This window comes from Vombatus ursinus, unplaced genomic scaffold (genome assembly GCF_900497805.2).
Source record: "Vombatus ursinus unplaced genomic scaffold, bare-nosed wombat genome assembly UNPS02014772.1, whole genome shotgun sequence".
NCBI classification, from domain to species: Eukaryota; Metazoa; Chordata; class Mammalia; order Diprotodontia; family Vombatidae; genus Vombatus; species Vombatus ursinus.
In genome coordinates this window covers 33,347,282-33,361,340 of record NW_020954550.1, presented here as the reverse complement: position 1 = coordinate 33,361,340, position 14,059 = coordinate 33,347,282, and the positions used below count along the sequence as shown (strand labels likewise).

The 14,059-nt window shown below is 38.3% G+C and overlaps 1 protein-coding gene across 1 annotated transcript in view; it reads left to right on the top strand.

Annotated features, from left to right (window-relative positions):
- Nucleotides 1–333: 333 nt before the first annotated feature.
- C7 (complement C7) overlaps nt 334–14,059 on the top strand; it is a 62,871-nt gene continuing 49,145 nt past the window's right edge. The window contains exons 1-4 of the mRNA XM_027863363.1: nt 334–661; nt 2,724–2,776; nt 5,930–6,005; nt 13,711–13,852. Coding sequence (XP_027719164.1) covers nt 656–661; nt 2,724–2,776; nt 5,930–6,005; nt 13,711–13,852 — 277 coding nt within the window. The 5' untranslated portion in view covers nt 334–655. The remainder of the gene's footprint in view (nt 662–2,723; nt 2,777–5,929; nt 6,006–13,710; nt 13,853–14,059) is intronic.

The window sequence follows — 14,059 nt, the reverse complement described above, 5'->3', positions numbered from 1 at the left end:
TAATTGTTTTTCTAAAGATGTTGTAAGTTGCCTGGCAGCCATGATACTTGACTAGCCTCTGCATAATGATTTATTTCCTTTGTATTTTGTAGAGAAAGAAAACCATATTTGAAACTTCATCCTACTTCCTGTCCCTTATAGTGTTTAATACCAAACTCTGGTGTTATAAGACCCTTTAAACCCTTCCCCCAACAGATATGCCATTTAGCAGCTTTTCTCCATGGAAGGGAGAGGAGACTCATCCCTTGGCTTACATGACATTTCCTCCCTTGGAAAGCACTTAAGGAACTGGAAACTCTTGCTGCCCTTCCTGATCGACAAATACCATTTCTCAGAATAACAGTTCCAGGCAGCCCCAGCTGGCTACAGCCAAGACTTGTTTAAAGGATGAGATGTATCTGGCTTTAAGACATGGGATCAGTGCAAGGGCAGATTGTTCGTGTCTCTGGAGAATCCAGATGGGTTAAGAGTTAAAGTCCTCAGGATCACTCACTTTATATGTGAGTGAGTGCTAAGTAAAACAACAGCCAGGCAGAGACAGTGAAGGAGGCAGACTGACTGTCTCTTCCCAGTTCTTGAATAGCCCCAATTTGACTCTCCCAGGAGGAAAGTTTCATCCCTTCTCTGCAGAAGCTGTGAATGTTTTTTTCCAAACATGAAGGTAAGATATGCATACCTTTGATTTGTGCCAATGAAATCATCCCTAAAGGGAAACTATTTAACTGAAAGAACAGGAAAGGCATACCTGTTCAGCTATAGGTCAGGCGAGATGACTTCTGGAGTCACTTCCAACTCTGAGAATCTATGAAAAGAGAGAGGAAGGAAATATGGGCTGGTGACCACCACTAAGAGTGCTTTAGAAATCATTAGTGCTTTGAAAGACTTAAGAACTCTGGTCAAGGCAGAGACTTACAAGGATTCCAGAGGACTGATGAGGAAGTAAGCAACCTACCTACTGCCAAAGTGGTGAGGGACACATGATGCAGAATGAGCGTGACTAGTGTAGGAATTTGTTTTGCTTGACTATGTATATTTATTACAGGGACTTTTTCTTTCTCTTTTCTTCTTCTTATGAGGGTTATACAGGAGAGAGAAGGGAATAGGAATAACGTATAACAAAAGAAAAAAGAAGGAAAAGAGGGTCATTGGCATCTTTTTTAGAAATTTGCATATAAGAGAATAGAAGAAAGTCCAGAGAGAATCACAGAATAGTAGGACAGCTTCAAAAGTTTCATGTTGAATTTATTTGTATAAATATGTATTTAAAAGAAAAGCAAGCTATATAAAGATCCACAGTTTTATGGGAATCCTCTTCTTCTGTTGTACTGTGCATATAAAATGCTAATTTTATTTGGTGTTTAAGTTGGGAATAAAAAAACCCATTATTGATTTAGAACTCAACTTATTTAAATAGATAAATTTAAATATCTCCCTGAAGAGAATTCTCTATAAACTATAAGCTCCTTGAGTACAGAGACCATTTTTTAAAAATATTTCTAGTACCTAGCAGTTTGGGGCACCTAGTAAGTCTGATAATGGTTGATTGTTTGGTTGAGTGAATCAATGTATCCCAGTCTGGAACATGATAGGAACTGAAATTGGAGACAATATTTAGAAAACTGAAATGAATCATTTAGACTTATACTTAGTTAGACTTAATACTTCGAAGATTTCCTCCTTGTAGGTATTCCCTTGTCAATGCAGAATTTGATTATTTCCATGCCTGCAATAGAAAGTGTTATGAATCACTATGGCCAATATCTATCTATCTTTGTTATGTGATATATAATAAACATGTATATAATATATATGTGAGATATACACACACACACACACACACACACAAATATGTATATACTTCAAGTGCTGGCTAGCCCTCTGGTGATGAGCTTCTCTGATGTTATCAAGCTGGTCCTTAGTAGTCTTACAACATCTCCTTGGGTCTTTTCAGCCGGAGGTAGATAAGCAAGTAACAAAAATTTATTAATTATTTACTGTGTACTGTACTAGGTGGTGGGAATACAAATACAATACAAACAGAAAGAAATCCAGTGTCTGCCCTCAAGGAGTTTACACTTTAGGGAAGTAAGAGAACATATGTTGTTGGTAGTTGTTGTTCAATCGTTTCAGTCCTGTCTGACTCTGACCCCATTTGGAGTTTTCTTGGCAAAGATACTAGAGTGGTTTTCCATTTCCTTCTCCAGCTCATTTTACAGATAAGGAAACTGAGGCAAACAGAGTTAAGTGACTTACCCAGGGTCATGCAGCTAGTAAGTGTCTGAGGCCAGATTTAAACTCGGGAAGATGAGTTTTCCTGACTTCAGACCTGGCATTCTATGCAATATGGCGCCACCTAGGTGGCCCCAAGAGACACATAAAATGAGCTAAAAAGCTGAGATGGGGATGAAGAAAAGCTACAGCTGGAATGTGGCCAGGAAATCCTGAGAGTCAGAAGCACAGTTGGGAGGGGAATGAAAAACGGCTGCCCTGAATCTGTCCCCAAAATGGAACTCATGAGTGGGATCAGAAGGCCAACATGACATATTCCAGAGTGAGAAGGTTCTGAGCCCTGAGAGAGCTTAGACTTTGCTGGCATATTTTTCAGAGCTCTGCCATGATAGTTTTGGAATGGAGGTTTTAGCTTTTGGGGAAGTTTCAGCTGGTTACAGCAAATTAATGAAATATGAACTAACATGAAACTCCTTTCTGTTTTTATTTTCCAGGTGTTAATGTTCATTTTAGTGGTGTTGATGGGAAGTTTTCAAGTTTTTTCCAGGTGAGAATATGGAAAGAGGGTAATATATATGTGTGTGTATATATATATCTATATATCTATCTATCTGTATACAATATATGTATTTACACATATACATATATTTATACATATATGTGTATATATGTATAAACACATATATACACACACACATACATGTCTGTGTGTGCATATGCGTGTGTGTATATATGTATAGTATATGTCCATATTTATGTGTGTGTATATATACATGCATATATATGTATATATATAATTTACTAGGTCCACAAGAAAAAGTATTGATTACAGAAATATACTGAGGGTTCCTAGGAATTACATAAGTTCCAAGATTGACCCTTGCCAGGGCCCATCCCCACCTAATTAATTTTACATTGTCCAGGAAGTCATGGATCCTGGTTCCATTATTTACTTGATGAGAACTCTTAGGGAGGCACTTTCTTTTAGTCTCTTTAAAGTAGCAATAGCACCCTAATGATCTCTTATGACTATATTGCCTATAGGACTTGAAAGGCTATTGTTCAAAAGATGGAATTAATATAATTATTTATGTGCATATGCTTAATTTTGGATAACTTTGTGACTTTTCTCTATGGAAGATTTTAAGTCTCAGGTTGGCTTTTCCTCATTATCCAGCAAACCTGTCTTTTTTCCTTGCGACTACCTGTGTTAACTAGGACAAGTCACTATATCTCTGTTTAAATTGTAGAGCTTTAAGGGATCTAAGTCACAGATGTCAAGCGCTAGCATGCAGTTTGCAGTGGGCAACACTCCCAAGTGTGTGTGGGAGAACTAGATTAAAATGTAATTGGCAAATAGTAAACAAAATAGATAACAATACAATAGAACATAGATGATGTTGATACGTAGTTTTCTAAGTTAATATATAGCTTACAGGGATTTCTTATATACAGTTTAGTGGCTTCTTTTTCTAATTAAATAACAACACAGGTTTAAGTAATCATCCAGTTCATCTTTCTCATTTTAATGTAGCCCTAGCTTTGGCCATACATGGAAGGGGCAGAGAGACACAAGCGGGAGAAACTGGTCTGCTGCACCTTCAGCTACACAGATTTCCAAGTTCCTCCCAAGTTCCCCCGGTCTGGGCAGCAGGCTGGTAGGAAGATCTTGTAATAGCTATCCCTGGTGGCTCTTCTTCAGCATCTCCCATATGACTTCCTTCTTCTTTCCATCAACCTACTTGCCACGTCAAGATCAAGGGCAAAAACTGAGAATCCATAAGATCACTTCCTTCCACTAATCCTCTCTGCCTCTTTTGACTTTGGCCAAATCTGAGGTTGTATACAGATGAGAAAACTGAACATGCCCTAGATCACACAGGCAGTCAGCTTGTATATTCCAATTAACTTCATTGCTACAAGTGAAGACTCTGAACCCTGAAATTAATCACATGTTACAGGACCCCTTTCCAATACTTTCATATAACTTAAAAGGAAGATCTAGGGTAGTCTTGAAGAAGCGAAGAATGAAGGGAAATGATACAAAAGAGTATTAGATGGCCTGAGAGGTGCATGTGAAGAGGAAAGAAGGAATTACTTGAATTTCCAGATTCTAGAGCCCCATTCCTCTTACCGGGGGATCTGGTTGATTGTTCAGGGATGGGGGAACACCTTTCTATTTAGTATCACCCCTTTTTCTTTTCTCTCATTCTCACTTTAGCTCTAACTAATCATTGTTTGAGGGTGTAGAAAAGCCAAAACTTTCAACTCAGGGCAGTCAATCATAATAATTTATCTGTTCCCAGCCCTGGCCTATGGTTCTGACTGGTCAGTCAAGTTATAGATGGATCTATATCATATACAGAGGGGATTAGGATTACTTCACTTGAATTTAATTCATGTTAAATGTTAATGTTAAATTAATTAGGTATGTTGAATACCTATTATATTCAAAACATTGTGCCAGGAGCTGGTGATCTAAAGATAAATGCCATACTTGTCCTCAGGGAATTTACAATCTACAGAGCATTAGTGGGAAAAAAAAAACCAACACCTCAAAGAAGATTCCCATGAAAGTGCTTTTGCCAACTCCCATGGTCTTTTCCTAATCCTCATCCTTTGAGCATTTAACAATATTGGTCACCTTCTCCCCCTGCATATTCTCTTCTTTCTAGCTTTTCAAGATATTACTCTCTCCTGGTCTTCCTCCTATCTGCTCCTTAATCTTTTGCTGGATCTTCACCCAGATCATTCCCACTAATCCTGCATGTCCCCCAAGCTTCTATCCTGGGCTCCCTTTTCTTCTACTTCTATACTCTCTCACTTAATGATTTCATCAGCTTACCTGGACTGAATGGTCATCTCTATGTAGATGATTACCAGATCTATCTGTCTGTCTGTCTGTCTATCTATCTATTTCCATGTGTACACATATATACATATACATTCATACATACACCCACATATATAGTACTAGTCTCTCTCCTAAGATCAAGTCTTGAATCACTAATTTCCTTTTGGGCATCTCAAACCAGATGACTTTGTGGCATCTCAACCTCATAAGTGAATGCTATACATACATAAGGGGGTAAATATTTTAATAAAGATAAAAATACTTAGTAAATGTGTTAATCTGGCTACTGTAATTTCAAAATCTGTCCATAAGTAAAAACCATGAATTATAAGAATGGTCATAGGTAACTTTTCTAGTCTTTGTACATTTTTTTATGAACAGGTAGAATATTTAAAAAGCATTCCTTTTCTTATCACAACCTTTCCTTGTTACAACCATTCCTCTTTCCCTCAATTCTCCAGCCTTGTCTAGTTAATTTAGGGAATTATTAGATCTTCTTGTCCCTGTAACTTCTCCATATTCTAGAGGTATCTCAGACCATCTAGCCATTATTTTTTCCTGAAAGTTTTACATTCCCTGAACCAGGACACATCTGAACTAGGAATCAGGATTCTTGGGTTAAGTCCTAGCTCTGCCCCAATTAGCTCTGTGATATTGGTGAAGTCATTCATTCACTTTATGTGTCAGTTTTCTCATATGTAGAAAGGGGTTGGACCAGAAGACCTCAAAGTTTCCATTTAGCTCTGAGTATCTATGCCTAGGTTCTATGTTAATTAAGAATGTTCAGGTTTTTGACAATTTTTTCCTTTCCATTAATTTTGTAATCAATGGTTGCATATGTGGCAGTCCTTTCCAAGCGGTTAATTGCCTTTGGCATCCCTATGAGTCCTGGTCAGAATGTGATGGCTGCACAAAGACTCAGGTAGGACTTCATCATGTTTTTATTTATGCATGTGCAGAATGTCACTTGTGAAAATTATGTCAAGCAGTATCCACTTTTAATCCTTTTACTTTCCTGAGAATAATGGCTTTTTTTTTCATGAACAAAAGCAGATGTTAATTTTGAAGGCAGAGGAGAACCAACTAATCATTGTGATAACTAATTCAGAGAAACTGGGGTGTGTTCCTTTTACATATCTATTGTAAGGACTTCTTAAGATGGAGCTTAGAGGGGGCCAATATGCAAAGGGGGATCATGGAAACCCCTTTACAATTATTGGTAATATTAAGGAGTAGAGAGATCATGAAAAATTTAAATTAATGATTGGCCAATTTGAACTTCTCATATTACTTCTCATATTTTTTCTTTCTATTTTACTTTCTAATGGAGAGATGCTGTCTTTTTGTCAATGGTGAAATAACCAAAAGGCCATCAGTGAAGCAAAGGGCATGAGTATTTCACAAACTGGATAATCAATGCCTAAGTAATTTAGAATTGATTGTACCAACTATCTTCCCTGTTTCCTTGCTCTCATTGAACTGGAAAAGGAATTTAATATACATGTAGATGAGAAAGGGGAGCTCTGGGAATTAATTCCAGACTTTTTAATCAGCTCTTGGGTCAGTGGCTAGAAATAATATTGAGAAATGTGTTATATCATCATATAAATTCCCATAGTGAAAAGAAGTCTGGCTTAAGAATGTTGTCAGGATGTCAATACTGGAGTCCACCTTGAGATTTAAGAATGCTTTTCAAGGCTGTTAAATTTTTTTGTTTTGTTTTTAAAGACACTACCATTAACATTATGCTTATAATCACTATCATGATAATCACAATCATCATTTATTTACTCAACACCTATGTGATTGTGTTGTACAAAGAGCAAGAAAAATGGCTTGAGAGTCTGACTTCTAGAAGCATAGAAGACACAGACAGGAGAGAGTTGGATTGGATGACCAGTGAGGTCTCTCCTAACTTTAAAATTCAATGATTCTTTGACTGAAGACAGGCAAATGAAATACTGAGACACATGGGACACTGACAATAAAATAAAAAACACATTTAAATATTTATAGTCACAAAAAAGATTGAAGAGGAAACTAAAATCAGGACCTAGAGGGCTTATTGGATGTCAAAAATGATTTCTTTTGACATTCAGTCAACAAGTATTTATTAAACATTTATTATATGTCAGGGACTGTACTCATCAATGGGGGAAAAAGGCAGGAACTCTGACCTATAAGGATCTCACAGTCCAATGGGGAGAAAACATACAAACAGCTATGTACAAACAAAATATAGCCAGGATAAATTGAAGATAATCAACAGAGGAAAGGCACTAGCATTGAGGGGGATGGGAAAGGCTTCTCATAGAAAGCGAGACTTTAACTGAGACTTAAAAAGCCAGGAGGACATGGAGTTGAGGAGGGAGAGTTCCAAATATGTTGTAGGGGGAAGACAGCCAGTGAGATACATGGAGCTGGGAGATGTGGTGTCTTGTGTGAGCAACAACAAGGAAGCTAGTGTCTCTGAATTGCAGTATATATTGTGTGAGATTGGAGGGTGGAGGAATGTGGTATAAGAAGACTAGAAAGGTAGGAAGGGGCCAGGTTATAAAGGGCCTTGAATAAAAAACAGAATTTTATAGTTGATACTGGAAGTAATGGGATGCTACTGGAGTTTTTTGAATAAGGGGTTAGGGAGGGTGACATAGCCATACTTGTTCTTTAGGAAGATCACTTTGGCAGGTTAGTGGAGTGGATTGTAGTGGTTAGAGACTATAGGCAGAGAGATCAACCATCAAGTTATTGCAATAGTCCAGGCATGAGGTGATAAGGGCCTGCCCAGGGTGATGGTCATGTGAACAAAGAGAAAGAGATGTTGTGAAAGTAGAAATTAGAAGACTTGGCAACACATTGGATGTGTAAGACGAGTGCCATCGAGGACTCAAAGATGATGATACTGAGATTTTGTGCCTGAGTGATTGGGAAGATGGTGTTACCCTCTACAGTAATGGAAAAGTTAGAGAAAAGGGGAGGGCTTGGGGGAAAGTTTATGAGTTTAGTATTAGACATGTTGTGTTTAAGATGTCTATGGGACAATCACTTCCAGATGTTCAACAGGCAGTTGAAAACGTAAGACTGGAGGTCAGGAGAGAGGTTAGGGCTGGATAAGTAGATCTGAGAAACATCAACATAGAGATGATAATTGAATCCATGGTAATTGATGAGAAGTGAAATAATATAGAAGAAGAAGAGAAGGGGGCCCAGGATAGAGCCTTGTTGGACACTCATAGGGTGAATGGCCTGGATGAAGATTTAATAAAGGAAATTGAGAAGTAGTGGTCCAACATGGAGAAGGAGAACAAGAGAGAGTGGAATTATGAAAACTTAGAGACAAGAGACTATAAAGGAGAAGAGTGTGATTGACAATGTCAGTGACTGCAGAGAGGTCAAGAAGGATTGAAGAAAGACCATTAAATTTGGCAATTAAGAGATCATTGGTAATTCTGGAGAGAACAGCTTCAGTTAAATGATGAAGTTAGAAGCCAGACTTCAAAAAGTTAAGATTAGAAAGAGAGGAAAGGAAGTGAAGACACGTATTATGGAAGACCTTCTCAAGGAGCTAAGCCACAAAAGGAGAAGAGACATAAGAAAATAGCTAGTAGGCATGGGTAGAAATGAAAGCCACAAAAGGAGAAGAGACATAAGAAAATAGCTAGTAGGCATGGATGGAAATGAATGAGAGGAAAGGGGAGACATGGGCATAATTGTAGCAAGAATGAAGCAGCCAGTAGATGGGGAGATGTTGAAGATGAATGAGAGAATGTGGATGATAGAGGTGGCAAACAGCTGGAGAAGATGGTATGGAATGGGATTTCCAGACAAGGAGAAGGGATACTTTTTCATGTGAGACAGAAATGAAGGAGGAAGATGGCATCTTAGTGATGTGAGGTGAGGAGGAGGTCTGTGAATGGCCTCATTTTTTTCAATGGAATTTGAGGCAAATTTTTCAGCTTGATTCCCCAGGTGGGGAGAAGTGGTATGAAGAGGGATGAAAAGGTTTGTAAAAACCACTGTGGTGAGTGGGATAGTGAATCTGTTAGGGAGGTACACAAGGATTTCCTTGAGCCAGTGAAGACCCAATTGGGATTATGTAACATAAATTTGTACCAGACCCAATCAGTTTCATGATTTTCTCCAGCTTTGTTTAGCAGCACATGAATAGAGGTAAAAGAAGGGGATGGTGGGAATAATTGAAGGCTGAGGTTTGGCAGGGCAAGGTTGACAATAGGAAAATGGTCAAGGGACTTGTGGGAAGGAAGGAAACAAACATTTTTTAGGCACTGTGCTTTACAAATTTTATATCATTTGATCCTCACAACAACCCTGGAAAGACATGCTATTATTATCCTCTTTTTACAGTTGAGGAAACTGAGAAAGATCGAGGTTAAGTAATTTGTGTGAGATCACATAATTAGTAAGTGTCTGCTGCTGCATTTGAACTCAGGTCTTCCTCACTCCAGGCTCAGAGGAAGGCTCCACTGAAGAGGAGAATGTAGAGTTGAACTTTTGGAATAAAGAATACAGAGCTAAAAAAAGTAAAAATGAAGGGAAGAGGCTAGAATGAATTTCAGTGAGGAAAGGAGATTCCTGAGAAAGAAACAAAGGAGAACTAGTGATAAAGGAGTGAGAAGGTGAGACAAGAAATAAGTTGAACCACTGCCCATGTGGGGAGGTAGACATTACACTTAAAAATCTCAAAAAAGGAAAAATTAATCCTTTCATATCACCAACTATGGTATTTCTTTGCCAGTCATGTATATGTTACCTACCCACAGGTATTAAGATTTGAGATACTATCTGATGCCCACTACAAGGGTTGGTAAAGTATAAATTCATTCACTTGTGAACTCTTGTTACTAGGAAGCTACTTGTTACTTGAAGAAGAATGGAATGGTCTCCTAGGAAGATGGATAGAGGGATTCCGAGGAAGCCATGATCTTCAATAATCCCCTCAAAAATAGCAATAGTAATGCCAAAAAGCACAACTAACAGAAACCCTAAAAACAGTATGGCTTTAAGAGGAAAAAAAACTACTCAAAGAAATAAACAAATAAGAGTTCTGACACAATGAGAACACATTATAGACTAGAAATAGAAGCAAAAAGACAACAAAAAACCAGAAAAATGTAACACTATCAGAAACACTAGAAATGAAACCAGAATTTTCTCAGACATAATAAAATGGATGATAAATACTCCTTCCCTAATAATTCTTTATACCAATGAAATTGTAGGGTCTATCCAATCACACTAAAAGAATTAGAGGAAGAAATCAAACTAGCAAAAATATCATGAAATTAAGATATTGTGAAGACAAGGTTATGAGAAAACCCAATATTTAAAAAAATCCATTAAAAGTAGCACAATGAAAACTGAATTATTTCAATGGGGGACAGAGTTAGAGGAAGTAGAAAGACCTGTCCCCAAAGTTACTGGCTAGAAAAAAGGTTTGGATTGACACTGTTAGGAATGAACTCAGTGTTTTTCTACAGTCCCTATACCTTTGTGCAGGCCGGATGCATTCCTGGCACCGTGCCATAAGGATATTCCTTTCTCATCTCCACTTGTTAGGAGGGCTTTAGCTTCCTTTACAGCTTAGATCAGTTATCACTTAACTTCACAAAGCCTTTCCTAGTTTTCCCAAGTGTAGGTGTTCTCTTCTTCTCAAATTACTTGATTATTTGTGTAGATGTTAACTCTGCAAGAGACTGTAGGCTCTCCGAGGGCAGGGACTGCTTCATAGCATAGTGTAATTTATATAGTAGGTGGTTAGTAAATATCTGTGGAATTAAATTTAGAAATTATTGGGATTTCCACAGATTGTGAAGAATAAACATATAAACTAAAATTATGTTTATTTGTGCATTTGTTATTACCTTCCACCATTTTGGGCCTCTGAGTTTGTAAAGAAACCTAGAACCAGCCTGGTTTCCAAGGAAGCAGCTAGGTGGCACAGTGCATAGAGTGCTGGGCCTAGAGTTAGGAAGACCTGAGTTAAAATCTAGCCTTAGACACTTACTGGCTGTGTGACCCTGGGCAAGTCACTTGACCTCTCTTTGTCTCAGTTTCCTCAGCTATAAAATGGGGATATAATAGCACCTACCTCACAGAGTTGTTGTGAGATCAACGTGGTAATATTTGTAAAGGTGCTTACCATAGTGCCCGGCATACACTATTCTTATTCCCTTCCCCTTTCCTTAAGAAGGCAGCATGGTACAGTGAAAAGAATACTGACTCTGGAGTCAGAGAACCTGGGTTCAGGTCTTACTGATGCTTACTACATATATCGCCTCAGACCAATCGCTTAACCTTCCTCAGCATTCATTTATTTCTCTGTAAAATGAGGGGGTTCAGTTAGATGGGCTCTGAAGTCCCAGTTCTAGCCTTGTGAACCTACAAGTTTGTCAAAATGCTTCATTGAGCTTACAAAGTACCAGCTAAACTGCATGGGAGTTGGGCCAGCCATTCACAGATAACTTAAGAATCCCTAGCATCCGAATATAGGACATTATTTACACGGTCACATTATGCTTCCTGTCTTCGGATCCTCGCAATGTTTAGAGGGATCACTCCTCTCTTGATCCTTCCCCAAATGTTTCCTAGTCACATAGTCCTATCTCCTGGGTGTCTTACCTCAGTTGTTGTTAGAGACAGCTAGGTGGCACATTGGATAGAGCACCAGACTTAGAGTTAGAAAGACCTGAGATCAAATTCTGCCTTAGACACTTACCAGCTGTATGACCCTGGGCAAGTCGCTTAAACTCTCTCAGTCTCAGTTCATCTGTAAAATGGAGATAATAATAACATCTACTTGATAGGGTTACAGTTTATTTGGCCATTGGGAAGAAAGGGGCATGAGAAACTTTTCTTTTTTCTTTGGAACATTAGATCCTTGCTATCCTGCCAACAAGATTTAACTACTATTTTGCCCAATTATTATGTACATTTTTAAAACACAGTACTATTGCATACTTAATTATTATCAATTATTATGGAGATTTAGATGAGGGGTTTTTGCTTTGGCTTTATAGGCCTACTTTTAATTTTAAAGCCTAATAATATTTTAGCATTTTGCTGCTAACATATTTCCTATTCATACCAGTTTTATTTTTTGTCTTTAAAAATTTGTCTCTGGAGGCAGCTAGGTGGCGCAGTGGCTAGAACACCAGCCCTGAAGTCAGGAGGACCTGAGCTCAAATCTGGCCTCAGACCAAACACTTGACACGCTTACTAGCTGTGTGACCCTGGGCAAGTCACTTAACCCCAATGGCCTAAAAATTAAAAAAAAATGTCCCAAGTAGCTTTAATCTTGTTTTTCACTTTATCTTTGGGTTATACTTTCTACCTTCACTATTGGGGCCATTTTTGCAACAGCATTTGCTCACATTGTGTCTCTGCATCACATTTTAGTAATTCTTGCAATATTTCAAACTTTTCCATTATTATTATATCTGTTATGGTGATCTGTGATCAGTGATCTTTGATATTATTACTGTAATTGTTTTGGGGTACCCAAACTGTGCCCATATAAGTGGGAGAACTTAATAAAAGTTGCGTGTGCTCTGACTGCTTCACTGACTTGTGTTCCCAGTCTGTCTCCCTCTCCTTGGGCTTCCTTATTCCCTGAGACACAACAATATTGAAACTAGGCCAATTAATATCCCTACGATGGCCTTTAAGTGTTTAAGTGAAAGGAAGAGTCAATTGATATGGCAAACTTCTTTGCTGTCTTATTTTAAGAAATTGCCACAGATATCTCAACCTTCAACAACCACTACCCTGGTTAGTCAGGAGCCATCAATACTGAGGCAAGACCATTCACCAGCAACAATACTATGACTTGCTACAGGCTCGGATGATGGTTGACATTTTTTTTTAGCAATAAAGTATTTTTAAATTAAGGTATGTACATTTTTAAAACACAATACTATTGCATACTTAATAGACTACAGTATAGTATAAACATAACTTTCATATGCACTGGGAAACAAAAAAAATGTGTGACTATCTTTATTGTGATATTTGTTTTGTTGCAGTGGTCTGGAACCAAACCCACAATCTTAGGATCTATGCCTGTATACTCATCCTCCTTATCAACACACATTTTATAAGATGCCATGCTTTCTTGGCCATTGTCTTAAACCTTGAGAACAGTATTCCTTTATGCTTTTTTGTCTCATTCCACAGCTTATCCTACAGGGTTCGCTGGATGCATTCTGCTCTCACTCCTGACACTGTAGTTAATGATCAAAAGCTCCCTTTGATCTATATACCTCGGACAACAGGATTATTATTTTCAGTGTTTCCTTTTTTTAGATTGACAACAGCCCCTTGCTGACCCATCTGCTTTGTACATATCTTGTATGCACCTAGTTATTTACATATTGCTCCCCCATTAGACTGTAAACTCCTGGAGGGTAGGGTCTGTTTTTGCCTTCTTTGTATCACCAGGGCCCAGTACAACACCTGGCACAAAGTAAGCACTTGATAAATGCCTGTTGACTGACTGATTGCTGGGCCAGTTTTATCTCCAACTGTATTTATTTCTTACTTGTTTCAATCTCCAGAAAAAAAGGAATATTGGGAGATACTTTAAAAGCATCCTGTTCTTCTACTTTCAGATTCGAAGGCGGCACATAGCGGTTTATGGGCAATATGGTGGCCAGCCATGTGTTGGGGCTGCTTTTGAAACACAAGCATGTGTGCCTACAAGGGGGTGCCCAGCAGAAGATGGCTGTGGAGAGCTTTTCAGGTGTTCCTCAGGTAACTTTTTTTGCTACGGTCTTTGAATGTGAATGGTAAATTTAAGAGGTCCCTAATATTGGAATGGGATACCACCATTTCCTTTTGAAGGCCAAACACTAATAGAATTTTGATTGATTTATTTCATCCACCCTCATTTTTGAGAGCCCTGAAATCCAAAGTGATATACCTTGTAAGAAGTGGTGGCCCAGCGCAGAAATACAGAAG